Source organism: Sarcophilus harrisii, chromosome 2 (assembly GCF_902635505.1).
Source record: "Sarcophilus harrisii chromosome 2, mSarHar1.11, whole genome shotgun sequence".
Lineage (NCBI taxonomy): Eukaryota > Metazoa > Chordata > Mammalia > Dasyuromorphia > Dasyuridae > Sarcophilus > Sarcophilus harrisii.
This window is the reverse complement of record NC_045427.1, coordinates 395,170,933-395,188,370: the sequence shown is the minus strand read 5'-3', so window position 1 is coordinate 395,188,370 and position 17,438 is coordinate 395,170,933. Positions and strand designations below refer to the sequence as shown.

The window sequence follows — 17,438 nt, the reverse complement described above, 5'->3', positions numbered from 1 at the left end:
TTTGAATAAATTTACTTGTGCTTTCTCAATGAGGAAGGATGAGGGGAGGGATGGAGGGAAAGAATCTGTAACTTTAATGTATAAAAATTGCTTTGCATGTAACTGGAAAAAATAAAATATCATTTTGAAAAGAAAGTTGGTAGGATGTCTTTATTTTCTATGTGTACAAATAATTTAACTAATTTTAGAATTTTTTTGAATATTTGATAAAAAAGCATTTGGATGTTGAGATGCTTAAGCCTGATTGTTTTTTTCTTTTTTCTTTTGAGGATTAATTTATAAGTTATTAAGTTGTTGTGGGTTTTTTCTTCCTTCAAAGTAGGCTATTTATCATTTCTCTCTATTGTTCCAATAGGCTGTGTAATTTATATTTTAGTGAAACTGATCATATGATATCAATTTTGTTTGCATATAATTTTTCAATATAGTTAACATTTTCTATTTGTTCTTCATCTATCTATTGTGATTCTTCCTTTTTCAGTTTTAATTTTAATAATATGCTTTTTGTGTTATCAAATTAAAGTTTATTTTTCATTACTAAAAATATTTGGTTTTACTAATTTGATAATTCTGTTTTCATTTCTGTTGATCTTTTTTGATTTTTAGAATTTCTATTTTTGTGCTTAATTGCTTTTTAAATTTTTTTCTTCTTCCTATTTAGCTTTTTATTATTACTATTTAAGTATTTAAGTCATTGTTCTCTAATTTCTCTTTTGTTTTTTAACAAGTTTTTAGGGATATAAATTGTCTCCTAAGTACTGTTTTGATTTTATTTATATTTTGATACAATGTCTTAATGTTATTTTCTTTGATTAAATTATTTATGATTTTTTAAATTGTTTTTAATCCTTTCATATTTTTCAAAATATTCTTTTTTAAAATATATATTATATATATGTATTATTTCCCCCAAATACATGTTAAAACAAAATTTTATAACATTGGCTATTTATATTTATAACATTTATACGATATAATATTTATTATCATTAACAACATAATATACAATATAGCATATATAATATAAAATAATATAATGTATTTAAAACATCTGGCTTTCATTAGAATTCAGGAACTGACTTTTGGTTCCTCAAAAGAGTACACTTCCTTCCTGGCCTGTATTGGAGTATAGAGTTCCCTGCCTACTTTCTCAGAGTATAGGTTTTGTTTTGGGGGATTTTTTGTTCTGTTTTGTTTTTTGCTGACCTGCTCCAGGGACCTGATCTCACTGCTAGATTGCTATGAAAACAGCTAGTCTGCCCCTGCGTGGGGACCCTACCATTTGGTTGCTGTTGAAACAGGGTGCCTCTATAGGAGCACCCCAGGGGTAGGATCTCACTGTTGGCCCATTCTCATTAGTGGTAAACAAAGGAATTAATACCTAGCTAGTGGCTTGTGCTGGGGATGGGAATATTGGAGTGGGATTTTGCTACACTGTACAACTTTGTTCATTTTAGAGAGCTGCTGGTTTGCAAGAAGGTGAAGTCTTACTGGTGGATTGCCTTGGGCTCAAGGTCCTGCTGTAGCCCTCTTGCTGTGAGGCTGACTGCTCTTACTCAAAGAACTGATTCTCTTTTTGTCCTAAGAAGACAGACTTTTTTTTTCTGTGCTGCAATCTGTTTCTCTGCCCCTAAATCAATTCTGTGATAGTTTCCAACTTGTTTGGAGGGAAATGTGGGAGAATCAAAGGATTCCTTCCTCACTCTGCCATCTTAGCATTGCAAATTTCACATGATAGTTTTCTAAAACTACACCATTTCTTTAATTATCCTTTATCGATTACAGTTGTGTTTATTTTAATTCTACAAAGACATTTAACATACTGCTTTTCTAAATTCCCTATGTATTTAATGCTAAATTTAGTACAAGATAAGTTTACATAATGATGTAGTATAACCTGAGTAATTCATATATTATTTACTATTCACTATAGTTTCTATGATTTTAGCTTATCTAACTTTTCTAAAATTTCATTCAAATCTTTAACTTTTTGTTTATCAATTTCTTGACAAATGTTGTTTTTATGAATTAATTAATTTACTTGTTGACTTGGCTGAAGAAACACAAGTAATAGGCAAACGTGAGACCAAATCTAAATATTTACAGCTGTCAAAATCTGAGCATTATAGATTTCATAATCTTAAAATTGGATTCATTTAATATTTGAAACAAGCATGATTTAAATAAAAAAAATGATCAAAGAGTGTCAGTTATAAAAAAATCATTACACATGCACACCACAGATACACACACACACACACACACACACATCATTTTTGATTAAGAAACAGCTTTAGAAAGTGATTACCAAAGATCAGAAATGCAATAAATAATGGAGCTAGACCTAAATTTCCTTCCAGATCTTCTTAATCCAAATCCAATCCAGTTTTGTGCATCACGAGGAAATAATATCTCCTAATCACTGGTGGAACAATTCCTTGAATAATTATGCTGCTTCCATTGTCTTTCCACACCAAATAAAATGTATCCCCTTTTAGTCCTTCCAATGCCCCATACTCCCTGCCTAAGAAATGATCTATGTAAGTCTATTAACTTCTGATGAGCTGAATCTTGCTTTTGGGTTCCGGGGTAGGGAGTGAATTTTTATATCCTAACCTATCTAATGTGTAACAGGTGCTTAATAAATTCACATGAGTTTAAACTGCCTTACTTAGGGGTGAATATGCTTAGTATTTTTAGTAGAAGTGTAATAATGTCAGGGTTGCTTTAGTTGGGTCTTCTTGGAAATAAGAGGATTTTTTTTAAACACATTCATATATAAAATATAAGCTTTTAATGATTTCATTCTAATCATTACATCCCCAGAAATTATAGAACATAGTGTGGAGCACATTTTCTTAAGGACAATTTAATAGTGTACAGCTGCATTATTTTTTGAATAGCACTTAAACTATGTACATATGCATACATATTTTATATTGAATGAATAATTCATAGATATACAAATACCAAACTTTATTGAGGTAAAAGAGCACAGCAAGGTTAAAAAATAATGGTCAGGCTGAATGTTGATTTCACAACGCAAGTGAAAGCCATTCTTAACCAATATAAAGGTCACCTCCATGTTGATATTCACCTATTGATAAATATTTAGGATATTTTTTTATAATTTTGCTCTTTTGTAAGATGAACCTAAACTGATCTATTTTAGGGCAACCTTTGGAGGTGTTAATATCCATTCACTTTATTTTGTGATTAACAGGGGGGAATATTCTTCAATGTTAGACAAAAAAAAATGCTTTAAATCTTTTATATCTATACTTAAGTATCATTCTAAATTTTTAGAAAATAGTTTTTCTTCCAGAAAGGTTAATTTTTTTCCCATCCTTCACATTTTGCTACCAGTATTAATTAATGTATAATTACTTTATAATATCTAAGTCATGTTCTCAAATTTGATACAATTTTAAAATTTTGAGTGCTTTTGCTGCTTTCAAAATAGATTGCAGATTCCCTAAATATAGACACTATCAATATAGGTTATTTTGTCTGACAACTATTCAATGCTACTGCTCACTTCCATAGTGTCTTTAGAGAGGTAAACAATCCAATATACCAAGTTGAATCCTGCAAATGCCACAGGAAAAAGAATTCTGGAATACTGGTCTATTTTGCTTGTGCCACCAGTGGCTGGTGGTAGCAATGGTAGCAGTGGTGCTGATGATGGTGTGTCAGGCATCAACTGTGAGTTAGAAGCTCTGCTAAGAACCTTTTTCACCTCAGGTGATGGAAGTTTTGACAGGGTCAGAGAGTTCACTCGCTTCTTTAGAGTATAATTGCAATCAGGATGCTGTGGAGAGAAAGGACTTAGTGGTTAATGACATGCTTATCAATACAGATATCAATCAATTTATTCGGTAGACATTTATAGAGTGCCTTCTGTTTATTTTCAAGGCAATGTGAATGGGGTTATGCTAATATCTACAATGTAGTAATCAAATCAGTGTAATTCATCAAAAAAAAAAGTTCCTTTTATACTTCCTAGAAAGTCACTGACTTCATTCTACTAAATTTCTAACCAGTCAACTTAGTATGATTCAAATCTGAGGATTGTTGTCCTGATTAGGATAAGATAGTTTCTTCTGGAGCATGTAGTATAATAGTATAATAGTGTGTGTGAGTATATATATATATATATATATATAGTATATATAATATAATAGTATAATAGGGATAGAGAAAACAAAGGAAATTGGAAAGGAGGAAAATGAGGAAAGGAGAGTTATGCGAATTGGTTCGCAAGCAATTGGGTAGTACTGAGTCAAGACAGCTGATGGGGAGGCAGAACAGCTCAGAAAGTGAATTTAGGTAGAAGAAGTAAGCATTATGGTGTAGACTCCTTAAGAAATAGCAGTCCCAACAAGGACATTTATCAAGAAATCAATAAGCAAAAAGTTAAATATTTGAATAAAATTGTAGAAAAGTTAGATAAGCTAGAATCACAGAAACTAATGACAGTGAATAGAGAAAATATGAATTACTCACTTTTACAGAAGATGAATTTAAATCCCAAAAAAGTCTAGTGACTTCCTTGGGTCAAAAAGGAATGGCAAAACTTTAATTACAATCTAGATTGATTCATTCTAAATTAAGTGCTCTATTTTGTAGCAGATTTCCTCAAAGTCAAATCACTAGTAAAATCTGAAAGAAAATGACTGGGATCATAGAGATTAATGGAAAGATGAATATCCTTCAAACAGCAATAGAGTTTAGACAGATGAAGATATATGACAGAGATTAAGCTTAAAAGAATTAGGGAATGTTCTACCATTTTCAAATTATGTCAACTACATCATAATAACAAAAAGTACGCATCATGCTTAATAGGGAAACTAAAAAAAAGAGAAGTAAACAACCATTAAGGAAAACATATTAATCCTAATTTTATAAGAATTTTTTTTTCAGTCATTTTCTAAGTATCATACGTTTTCCCCCTCATCCCTTGTGCTGAATAACTTTGTTAACTGAATGTTTTGTTCAGTATGTTACTCTGGGATCCTGCCAGGCTGGCACTAGGTGTTTGAATTTGTATGTGTGTCATAGAGAGAGAATCATAGTTCATTTGGAGGGAAGGGATCATGAGGCAGGATTGAGGCCAGAAGGAAGAGTTTATAAACAGAAAATTATCCACAGACATTTCTGAGTAAAAGAATAAAGTTTGGCAACTCTCAATCCCCTGGTGCTAATCACTATGAGGTGATGAGTATTATCTTCTTCCTAAAATTGTATTTACGTTCAAATTGGTATTTCATTTTCTTGCCCATATAATCATTAGATTTGGCCTTTCTTTTTTTTTTATTTTACTATAGTAACTTTTTATTGACAGAATCCATGCCGGGGTAATTTTTTTTACAACATTATCCCTTGCACTCACTTCTGTTCCGATTTTTCCCTCCCACCCTCCACCCGCTCCCCTAGATGGCAAGCAGTCCTATATATGTTGAATATGTCCTAGTATATCCTAGATAAAATGTATGTGTGCAGATCCAAACAGTTTTCTTGTTGCACAGGGAGAACTGGATTCAGAAGGTAGAAGTAACCCGGGAAGAAAAACAAAAATGCAAACAGTTTACATTCATTTCCCAGTGGGTTTTTTTTTTCCCCCCCTTTGGGTGTAGCTGCTTCTGTCCATCATTGATCAATTGAAACTGAATTAGGTCTCTTTGTCAAAGAAATCCGCTTCCATCAGATTACATCTTCATAAAGTATCGTTGTTGACGTATATAATGATCTCTTGGTTCTGCTCATTTCACTTAGCATCAGTTCATGTAATTCTCTCCAAACTTCTCTGTATTCATCTTGCTGGTCATTTCTTACAGAACAATAATATCCCATAACATTCATATACCACAATTTACCCAACCATTCTCCAATTAATGGGCAGCCACTCAGTTTCCAGATTCTAGCCACTACAAACAGGGCTGCCACAAACATTTTGGCACATACAGGTCCCTTTCCCTTCTTTAGTATCTCCTTGGGATATAAGCCCAGTAGAAACACTGCTGGATCAAAGGGTATGCACAGTTTGATAACTTTTTGGGCATAATTCCAGATTGCTCTCCAGAATGGTTGGATTCGTTCACAGCTCCACCAACAATGTATCAGTGTCCCAGTTTTCCCACATCCCCTCCAACACTCATCATTATTTTTTCCTGTCATCTTAGCCAATCTGACAGGTGTGTAGTGGTATCTCATAGTTGTCTTAATTTGCATTTCTCTGATTAATAATGATTTGGAACACTCTTTCATATGAGTGGTAATTATTTCAATTTCATCATCTGAAAATTGTCTGTTCATATCCTTTGACCATTTATCAATTGGAGAATGGCTTGGTTTCTTATAAATTAGAGTCAGCTCTCTATATATTTTGGAAATGAGGCTTTTATCAGAACCTTTAACTGTGAAGATGTTTTCCCAGTTTGTTGCTTCCCTTCTAATCTTGTTTACATTAGTTTTGTTGGTACAGAAGCTTTTTAATTCGATGTAATCAAAATTTTCTATTTTGTGATCAATAATGGTCTCTATTTTGTCTTTAGTCACAAATTTCTTCCTCTTCCACAAGTCTGAGAGATAAACTATCCTATGTTCCTCCAATTTGTTTATAATCTCGTTCTTTATGTCTAAATCATGGACCCATTTTGATCTTATCTTGGTATATGGTGTTAAGTGTGGGTCCATGCCTAATTTCTGCCATACTAATTTCCAGTTATCCCAGCAGTTTTTGTCAAATAATGAATTCTTATCCCAAAAGTGAGGATCTTTGGGTTTGTCAAACACTAAATTGCTATAGTTGACTATTCTGTCTTGTGAACCTAACCTGTTCCACTGATCAACTAATCTATTTCTTAGCCAATACCAAATGGTTTTGGTGACTGCTGCTTTATAATATAGTTTTAGGTCAGGTACAGCTAGGCCCCCTTCATTTGATTTTTTTTTTCATTAATTCTTTTGAGATTCTTGACCTTTTATTATTCCATATGAATTTTGTTGTTATTTTTTCTAGATCATTAAAATATTTTCTTGGAAGTCTGATTGGTATAGCACTAAATAAATAGATTAGTTTAGGGAGTATTGTCATCTTTATTATATTCGCTTGACCTATCCAGGAGCACTTAATATTTTTTCAGTTGTTTAAGTCTGACTTTATTTGTGTGGAAAGTTTTTTTGTAATTTGAGCAGATTACTCTTGCTGAAGGATTCATAACATTAAAAAAATGAATCATTACCAAAACAATCTCATCCTTCACTGGTACTGTTGTGACTGGTGGAAGGGCCATCCTGGAAACCTTCTGCATTCCTCTCTGAGTCTGAAGGTTGGTGAAATAATTGACAGCTGCAAACTCAATAAGTGCAGAGAAGACAAAGGCAAAACACACAGCTATGAACCAATCCATGGCAGTTGCATAAGATACCTTTGGCAAAGAGTGCCTAGCACTGATACTTAAAGTGGTCATGGTTAAAACAGTCGTAATTCCTAAAAAAGGAAAAAGAAATGCATAACTTTAGAACTGAGTATACTATAAAAAGATAAAATGAGACAGTATTAATGCATACAGGAATTGCTGAATTAATGAAAGATATTATGATGCTTTTAAATGGTGCTTTTAAATGTTATAATGTTTGACTACAAATAACAAGAAATTGACAGTTATTGATTAAATTGACCTTAATGGAAAATTTAAGGACATTTGAGTCTTTCCTGAAGTTATTTATTCCTGAAATTTCTTGTCATTTCTAATCAGTCTTTTAGGAATAGTACTGATGTACATGGAGGTGGAAATACTCTGTTTCATAGAATGAGATGATTCCTTAGGTCCCCCAAGTTTTTTATTTCATTGGTTTAAAGTAGTCTTGAAAAGAATCACTTGATTATTTATTCATGATGAATTAGTCTTTAGTCTCACCTAGTTTAAACTAAATTAATCCCTTTTCCTAACAATGTAAGAGATCATTAATGTTAACAAAATAATATTAATAATGGACCTTAAATTTTTGTTCTAATTTTTTCTAAAAAATTAGAACTCATTTAATCCTTACAACCACTGAAAGTAAGTGATATTTTTATTTCCATTTTACAGATAAGGAAAATGAGGCAGAAATTAAGGGTGCTGCTTAGACTTACAAAGCTAATAAGGGTCTAAAGCCAAATTTGAATGAAGACTTTCCCGATTTGTGTTTGGAACTCTAAGTGCTAAGCCAACTATTTTCAATACATTTAATAATAATAATGAAAACAGTTACAATAACAATATTTATATAGTACTTTAATATTTGAAAAGTGTTTTACATGCTTTAGATATTGGAAACAACCATATGAAACATTATCCCCATTTTATAGATTGCACAATTGAAGCTGAGAAAAGATGATCGACTTGACCATGGTCACATAGCTACTAAGTATCTATAGAAAAATTTAAACAATGATGTTCCTGCCTCCAAGTCTAGCTCTTTATCATCTATAGTTAATAAGTAAAAAACAAATAAATTAATTAATAAATGAAGACAATTTCAATACTTAATAAGGTCACAATAGTCATATTATATATAATATATATTACACATTAAATTTTCCAATTAGGAAACTAACAATACTATTTGTGCATGAACTGTGACTTAGGGATAATTTACATCACTCCCTATTTTAAACTGTTACTTATCACTACCATTTTTCAAAGATTATTTGGGGGAAATGTATATAAATTGAAGATAGAGTCCATTTTATTTTCTAAGTCAGGTTCATCAAGTTGGTAGAGCTGAGATTTTCATTTCCATTGACTTCAACACATAATCATCATGTACCCAACACTACCTTAGTCACTGACAGCATAAAAAAAAAAAAAAATCAATAAATTTCATTGGGCTCTTCCCTGAGGGAGTTTGCAGTTTACTTGTACAGAAATAATACTTATAATAGGATGTGCTATTTCTATTGTTTTTAATTATTTTTAGGAAATAATATCAAACTACTGGACATAGATGGATTTCTATCTCTTTTATTGGGGAAATACCTTCTGTAAACTTTTATCAGAGTACAAAATTTCCTTAATTTAGGGTTAACATGGGAATGCTTTGGGTTACATTTAAATCTTGCAAGGATTTTAATTTTATCAATAATTTTAATGTTACTTATAACTAATGATCATACAAATAGATTAAATCACAGACTCGCTCTGTTTTGCTTTTCTGATCTATAAAATGGGAGAGGGGTATTTTTTAATTCTTCAAGTCTATCAAGTTTTAATCTGTGAGTTGGTTAAAGAGTAACAGGATATTCCTTCATTTTTGCTCTGGAATGTTAAAACTAGAAGTGACCTTGGGACATGTGTCTTCCCAACTTCTCAGTTTTACAGATGATAATACCAAGTACCTGGGAGAATTAACACTTGCCCAAAGTCTACCAGACTGGGAGAGGAAGACCCAAAACTCAAACTTAGCTCTTCTAAATCCCAGGCCAGTGATTTACTACCAAAACATGGTAATATTTTAGAATATTATTCGTATAAATATATTTGCTTCTCTCAGTAAAGATTCTTAATTGTGTAAATTTTTTAGTTGTTCTTTTTACCAATTTGATTCTAGAAGTGTGTTAGACTAACAATCATTCTGGCTCCAGTATTGTCAGTTAGCCAACACTAAAGTGTTGTTTCAAGTGTCTATCATACAATTTAATTCCCTAGGACACTTATTTTAGCAAATGGGAAGCTTATTTCAAACTATTCTGCCACTACATAATCCCAAACAAGTTTTAATTTTCCTGGATCTCTGTACTCTCCTTTGTAAAGTGAGTTAGATGAAGTTATTTCTAAAGTTATTTTCAGCTCTAAAAATTGTGATCCTAAATTCTATTTTGCAATTTCTTCATGTCCCTAGCTGTAACAAGAAAATAGTGCTAACATCAGTTTTAAAAATATGTTCACATTCATTGACTCCTTTGATCATCATAACAACTGATAAAAGAGGAGACTGAAGCATTATTATATGCATTTAAAAATACCATATCTGAGGTCCAGCATAGAGAAATTAATTCCCCAAAGTAAAATACCTAATTAACAATGAATCACTCAACAATTTTTGTGATTGAAACAATGCAATAAGAAAACATTTCTATAATCTTGTGCAAATAGCATAATGATAGCTAACATACATTAATAGAAATAATAATATATCAGCCCCAATCATCCCCATTTTCAAAAGACTGAAATTTCAGTTTAACATTATTTATAGTAAGAAAAATATTTATAAGCCTAATGGGAAGGACATATTATTCCCTAGGGAGGTAAAGATAATTGCTATTTAAGCTTTATAATGATATACTGTATGGATCAAAAAAAAAGGTACCTTAAGTTTAAGCAACACACACACACACACACACACACGTATATATGTACATACATTTATGTGTGGAATACGCTTCTCATTTGTATGACGTATATCTGTATGTTGATAAATTAATAATGCTATGAGAAACAAGTAGGTTAGAACTTCTTCAGACCTATAGTTTAGCTATATAACCATGGCAAATTATCTTTATCTCTCAGAGCCTCCGTTTCCTCCTCTGCAAAATGAGGGGGTAATTATACTCATACAACTCATCCTCATAGGGTTTTGAGAAAAGCACTATTCAAACCTTAAAACATTTTGCAAACATCACTTATTCTTATTGGGTAACTACGATTTGGAGTGATTGTTATTTTATTCAATACTCTATTAAAAATTTATATTATTATATCTGGTACTTTCTTTTAGAGGTAGCATGGTATAGTTGAAAAAACATTGCATTTAGAGCTGGAATTAGGTTCAAATTCCATTTCTGTAACTTTACTAGTTGTTTAATGCAAAACATATAACCACTTCCCTAAGCATCAGTTTCCTTATCCATAAAAGGCAGTGTAGTAGATTAAATAGTGCTGAACTTGAAGTTAGGAAGATTGGGATTCACATCCTCTTTTGATTCTTAATAGCTATGAATAAATTGCCTAACCCTTCTGAAACTCAGTTTTCCCACCTGTAAAACCAATATAACCATATCTTCAGTGGCTGCTTCAGAAACTTATTGTAAAGCTCAAATTAGATAATTTCTGTGAAGAACTTTGCAAAAATTTGTTGTATTATAGCATTAAATATAGCTTTTCCCACCTGCTCTATTTGCCATTGTCTTTCTTCCATGACATGCTGTATATTTATAGTGAAAATATATTATATAAATACATAATGTGCATATTATATCCCCCTTTTTAATGGAAGTTCTTTAACTTCAGGGACTATTTAATTTTGCTTTTATATTCAGCATGCCTAGCACAATGCTTGGAACACAGTATTTAGTGTAAATAATCAATTATTATTGTTCTGACTATTCTTACCGTCCCCTGTTGGTTATATTCAATTCACCCTATCTTGTTTGTACCTAGCTATTTTCCAGCTCTCTTTCCTACTATACTCTGAGTTCCTTGAGAATAGGGACTGTCTTTTGCTGTTCTTTGTATCCTCTTTTTTTAATACAATGCCTGAAACATAGTAGCTGTTCAATAAATGTTTACTACTGAACTTGCAGCCTTATACTGAAAAGTAAAATGAGGTAAATAGGTCTATGAAAGGAAATTATAAAATGAAATAAACTATTTGTTTAAACTTATGCTTCATATTTTTGTTTATATGTAATTTATGTTTACATTTTAAAATTTTTATTGCAGCTTTAGATCTTTTGTTTATAGTCACCTCATTTTGCTCTTTTAGCTGCAATCAATTAATATAAATTACATAATATCTACCTACAGAGCTGTAGTTACAGAATGGCAAGGGAGAAGGGTTAAGTATCTTGGAACTATTTTCCCAGTATTTTGCTATGTTATTCCTTTGATTGAGGGTTTTTTTTTAAATTTAATAGACCTATCTTCTTTTGTTTATTTTGTTTCTTCTGATTTCATTTGGAACATAAGCTAGTAACTATGAAGAACACCAGTCAACATTCTTGCAGAAATAGCCCCTTGGTCAAGAAAAGAACTTAAGTGACAATAATAATGAGTTTGTAGTCTCTCTGAATAAGATAGGAATCAGTTTGCATTGGCAGATGGCAGAAAAGCAATTTCAATGAATATTCACTTGTTATATAGAAATAATGTAAGGTGATGGATAAATAGTTTGAGGGCAGAGACAGTTAAGTCATACCGAAAACAGTTCTAGCAGGCACAGACTCCTTATTAATCCAGAAAGACACCTGAGATAGAATGACTGTCATAATGCAGGGAGTATATATCTGTATCATGAAATATCCCATCTTCCTTTGCAAGTGGAAATAAACTGTCATGATTACATATTCACCTGCAAGGAGATATGTATATCAAGGTTATTGTTGTTGACACCATGCAAAAGAAAGAAGCTTAAAGTAAATCAAACAGGATTTTAAATTAGCATATCCTGGGAGAAAAAAGAAGAAAAGGAAAGGAATAGTTCAATACACACGCACACACATACACTAATGTATGCACAAAGAGACCTGATCATTCTATAGAACAAAGAAGAACATCCATTTATTCTTTGGATATTTTTGTGACGTACTGACAAAAGCAGCATCCTTCAAGGTCAAGCCAGACTGCATACATCTATATACCTCATGGAGAAATCAATTTTTAGCAATTTTTTTTTTTTTAGAATTTTTCAGGAGGGCAAGTTCAGCTAAGGAATAATAAATAATTAAAATAACGTCAACAAGATAGACTACTAGAAAACTGTGGGATAATTAACATGTGAGAGCAGCCACCACATGTGCAAAATTCTTACCTGTATTAGACTTTATTATCTCACTAGATACAGTCTGTCCAATCAGATCATACTGTAGAAGACTGGAGGATTCTTGAGGAACTTCTACAGAATAAAGAGGACCTTTTTTCCATGTATAAATGATCTCACTTTTGGGGTAAGCATCTAAATTTTAAGAACAGATATTAGACATAGCAATGAATTTTATTATTTTCTTCTGTAAGTTGTTTTTTTTTTGTTTCATTTTATGTAAGAAGGAAATCCAATTGCACCAAAATGGGCTGTCAATTTCATTTTATCCGGATAGCTAAAAAAAAAAAAAGTTTCCTAGAACCTGCATTACTGTATACACATAGAAGATGCAATGAATTAATAATGCTCGCTCAATCATACAGAAAATTACCAGTAGCTGCAAGTTGTTTGTATGTTTTATAGTGATATGCCTTTCTAGCTTCCCAGAATACAGATTTAGTTACTCAAATAACAGTTTATATTGAAAAAGTTATGTAGATATGTGAAGTTTTCAGACTTACAGCTCCCAAACTTCAGTGGACAAGCATGTCCATCCATAGGAAAGTTAACCAGCCTCATGGGGCAATCAGCATTGATGGTAAGTCTAAAACACATTGAAAAAGAGGATGTTATGATATTGTTATCATAGAAGGCCCTGAGGACCAAGGAAACATAGCTGTTTAAAGCTCACCTCATTGTGTAGAGAATAGTACCATTCTGCATGATCCGAAAAAGCTTGTTTGGGGTTGTCATGTTATGAGCTATGGATTTTTTTCCATTCCTAAAAAAGGTGTCAGGTGTCCAGATTTTGCTGACCATCAGATTGTTCAAACTTAGAATCTTAGATGGGCCCCTGAACTTCAGTCTCTCATCAGTCCATGTCTGACGAAAGAAAACATCCATTGTGTATTCCTGTAAGAATGTAAAACAGTCATTGAGTACCTGCTAATTTGTTAAGCACTTTTAGTTCACTGCTTTAATATCAAATTCTATTTCCTTAAAGGGATAAGTAGAAGATAGTTACTCTTTATGAAATAGCATTTTCAAAAGACTTTGATCTTATTGCATCATTATGCTTCTTGTTTCCTAGAATATTTGTTATATTATTGTCATTGTTCACATGAAGAGAAATAGTTACATATAACCTAACATGAAAATGATTCTCTTAAATAATCTCTGTGTGTGTCCTACTGTTTCTCTACTTCTCTTTCTCTCTTGCTTTCTCCTCCATCTCCAAAACACCCAAACCCCATCCTCACCCATATGTCCAACCCCATGCCCATCCTCTTTCACATCTATATCTATATATCCATTTTCATCAACATATTCATCCTGATCTTCAAATTTATCTTTATCTTCATATTCTAATGAAAAATATAACCTAAAAATTCTATTCTATTCTAGGTTCAGTGTTTTGGCTCATCTAGTCTCAATGCATTTTATATTATCTCTTGGCATTTAATCCTCTATTAAATGGATACAGGAGTATAGTCTCAGCATTCAGGGGTGCCTAAATTGCTTTCCAAATGTTTTGCTATACTCAGATCAAAATTTGGTTAGGTAGTTCTCAAAATAGAGCATTGATTCCAATATTCCAGTGTCTAATCAAGAAATGATGTCTCTTAAATGTATAGCTAAAATTATTTGTAACTATCTTTATAGCTTTTATTAATTTTCTTCAAAAATATTATGCTAGGTACTTTGAAAGTAAATAATTGAAGTAACAACATTTTTACAAAGAGGGATAATATTTTCCCCCTGAAGCCTTCAAGAAATGTATATTCGTAATGTCTGATTTAGGGGACAAAATTTTGAACTGATTTCCCAGCTCCTTTATTTTTGGCTTTTATTGCTAACATTTGTTTGTTGAGTTAGACAATATGTGAAAAACAAGATCTGAATCTATGCATTTAAGCTCTGGGTCCTTGGGGTAAGATTCAACAGTAATGATGCACTTTGGGGAAAAAAAGAAAATCCCAGCAAAAGGTTCTAAGTTTCCCCTTTGACTACCCCTTCCTCACCCCTCAGCTAATTAGGTCTTCAATAATAGCACTGTAGAAATTCACAGCAATTACCAACATTAATAAAGTCCAACAACTAGGTTTTGAATTTTCATTTTATTAAAAACCATTAAGGCTTTGAATAATACAAGCTCCCCAATTTTCTTATCTCCGGTTGTTGGTACAAAAAGCAGAAAGTAAATGAAGACAACAATGGCAATTCCACTATAAAACTTAGCAGTGCTGGTGCAATTTGAGGATAATCATAGGTGGTATCTGATGTTGTTTTAATGGATCAGTTAAAATATTACTAGAGGACATCCAAAGTCCAAAAATAAATACTTAATTCTGGAAGGCCAGCTTGGAGTTTTACTGCCATTTACTATAAATATGTCCCTTCATTACCTACTGGTCTATCTATGAAATGAATATTGACTGCATCATGTCATCCTGAATTGTGCCCTGTTCTATTTTGTAAAATTTACTTTCTGGGATTTGAAAATGTAGTCATGCCACAACTGTTAAACATTTCCTCAATCTTATTGTTAGTTACTTATATCCTTAGTATCCTTTACTCAAAATGATAATCCCCACCTTTTCACTCATTTAAACCTTTTTTGTTTGTTTGTTTTCCTTCAACAGACTTTAAATGCTGACCCAAGTAGAAAGGTCTTGCAGAAATGACTTATGAATACTTCAAGCTTGGCTCCTTAGTGAAATTTTCTAGGAAATTCAGTTCAACAATCTACTTTAAAAACAGCTCTCCCTCCCACCCCCATATGATGGGAAATATTTCAATCCAATTCAACTGAGCAAATATCCATTAATCACCTCTTAAGTGTCAGACACTGGGCTTAAAAAAAAATGAATCCTGCTTCATGAATCTAGAGGCATAATTAAGTGGAAATCCTAGGCATATCCATGATATCTGGGATTCACTCAGATTTCCAGATAGACTTACCATTTCCACATCAGACACAGGACCAAAGCTTGTAACATAAATATCTGTTTTCACCTCAGTGACAGCCCCTAAAATGAAGGTAAAGGAGAATGTTATTTTTATCTTTATATTCTACTCATCAGAATAGATTTTTAGAAAATTTCTTTAGGACTACACAAGAAATCCAGATATATTTTACACTTGGTATTCCCACCATTCCTTCAGTCTTTTCTTTCCTCAGAATCCTTAGTTCCATTCAGTTGTGAAAATTCATTTATGCCAACCCAAACTAAAAAATTCAAGGTTAGCCTGAATCCTGGATTTACCCAATTACTTTGCCCAGTTTATGAAAGATAAGAGTGAATAAATAACAACTTCAACAGAATTCAATTAAGTATCCCTTGGAAATAGTCTTGGGTCTTGGAAGAAGGAGGATATTGTTTGAGAACAAATAATGGTTAAGGTGCCCCCTCTCACCTCCAAATCCTGGCCGAAGCCTGTTGTCATACCCATCTAATAGGTTGTCCAATATCCTGCTGATATTCTTTGAATAGAGGTTTCCTTCATATACAGGGTCACCCAGGGCATTGTCCAAGCTGCAGATAAAAGAAACATGCAATGTGGCTCACTTTCTCCTCTCCTACCCTATTCCCCTAATGTAAGGAAAGAAGGAATTGGGATAGTTAGGAAAATGACTTACCATATAATGATGTACAGCCACTTCAGAAACAAGGACATTCTGCAGTGCATTGTACTATGCAGGTACTTCCCCTTTTTAGTCCCCCGACTTCCACCCTCCTCTACCAGTCTACTGGAGTAGTGCTCCAAAGACCTCGCATATCCTTTATTCTTATTATCTTCAACCCAATAATTCAGTCGATCAAGAAGCTTCTGGGGAAGAATTTAAGGAGAATATATGAGAAGATGCCCTTCTTTTTCCTTCTCCCTCATATGAAGGAATTTCTTTGCAGTCTTAGACTTCTTCACCACAACTCAAGGTTCTCTGACTGGCTTAGTTGGAAAATGAGGGTTTGAAGGGACTATGCATGGTGAGAGAACAGTGACAATAATAGAATGAGGCATTACAGGAGATTAAAAAGAAGAAATCCACTGCTAGTTTTGGCAAGGAATTAGCAGGGCCCCGTTAGGGAATCTGGAAAAGCAGTGGCATCTTGCTGATTGAGATTATGTTCAAAATGGGCTCAACATTTATTACTTTTATGGTTCATAGAGAGATTCTTATTCAGATCTTGCTATATTAAAATTTGTTAAATAAAAGGTCTTCCTCAGGTTTTCATTTTAATTTTTATCTGATATTTATTAATGATAGAATGTTTCTTTATATTTAAAAAAATTGCTATAATTCCCTATGTAAAAACACAGAAAAGGGGCTTCTCAGTTCTGTTAGTATATACAATATATGTTTTGGTTTTTAGGATTTTTTGTTTGTTTGCTTTTGCTTTCTAAAGCCAAACCCATTTATACCTCTATTTTGTTTATTTTTTTCACTTCCAAATTCTTTCCTACCCCCTCTCTAATATATTGAGGAGACAAGAAATTTGATACTCTTTATACATATGAACTGCTATAAAACATTTCCACATATTCCTCCCTTTTAGACACATACCTTCACAACCTGAAACAATCTATCCCAACACAAAATTTAGGATGGCCAGTTTTTATTAGCTAGACTTCTTTTTTATTATTAT

At 32.5% G+C, this 17,438-nt stretch overlaps 1 protein-coding gene across 2 annotated transcripts; it reads right to left on the bottom strand.

Annotated features, from left to right (window-relative positions):
• Positions 1-2,775: 2,775 nt before the first annotated feature.
• On the bottom strand, positions 2,776-16,812 carry GABRA6 (gamma-aminobutyric acid type A receptor subunit alpha6). 2 transcript variants are annotated; one of them, XM_003758809.4, is made up of 9 exons: positions 16,430-16,812; positions 16,207-16,325; positions 15,751-15,818; positions 13,481-13,701; positions 13,311-13,393; positions 12,799-12,942; positions 12,187-12,339; positions 7,248-7,495; positions 2,776-3,811 (listed from the first exon to the last, which is right to left on the bottom strand). In XM_003758809.4, exons 1-9 carry the CDS (start codon positions 16,477-16,479, stop codon positions 3,518-3,520), a joined length of 1,380 nt encoding a protein of 459 aa, XP_003758857.1. In that variant the 5' UTR covers positions 16,480-16,812; the 3' UTR covers positions 2,776-3,517. The 2 variants fall into 2 exon arrangements, with proteins under 2 accessions (XP_003758857.1, XP_031809492.1); XM_031953632.1 differs by lacking the exon at positions 12,187-12,339 and having other exon boundaries at positions 16,430-16,811.
• Between the last annotated feature and the right edge of the window lie 626 nt (positions 16,813-17,438).

Coding starts and splice junctions, on each gene's coding strand:
- GABRA6 (XM_003758809.4), bottom strand. CDS start 16,479: ATGCACTGCAGAATGTCCTTGTTTCTGAAGTGGCTGTACATCATTATA. Junction 7,496..12,186: donor GCCTGCTAGAACTGTTTTCG/GTATGACTTAAC, acceptor TTCCTTTTTTAG/GAATTACGACTGTTTTAACC. Junction 3,812..7,247: donor TGAAGGATGAGATTGTTTTG/GTAATGATTCAT, acceptor TTCTCTCCACAG/CATCCTGATTGCAATTATAC.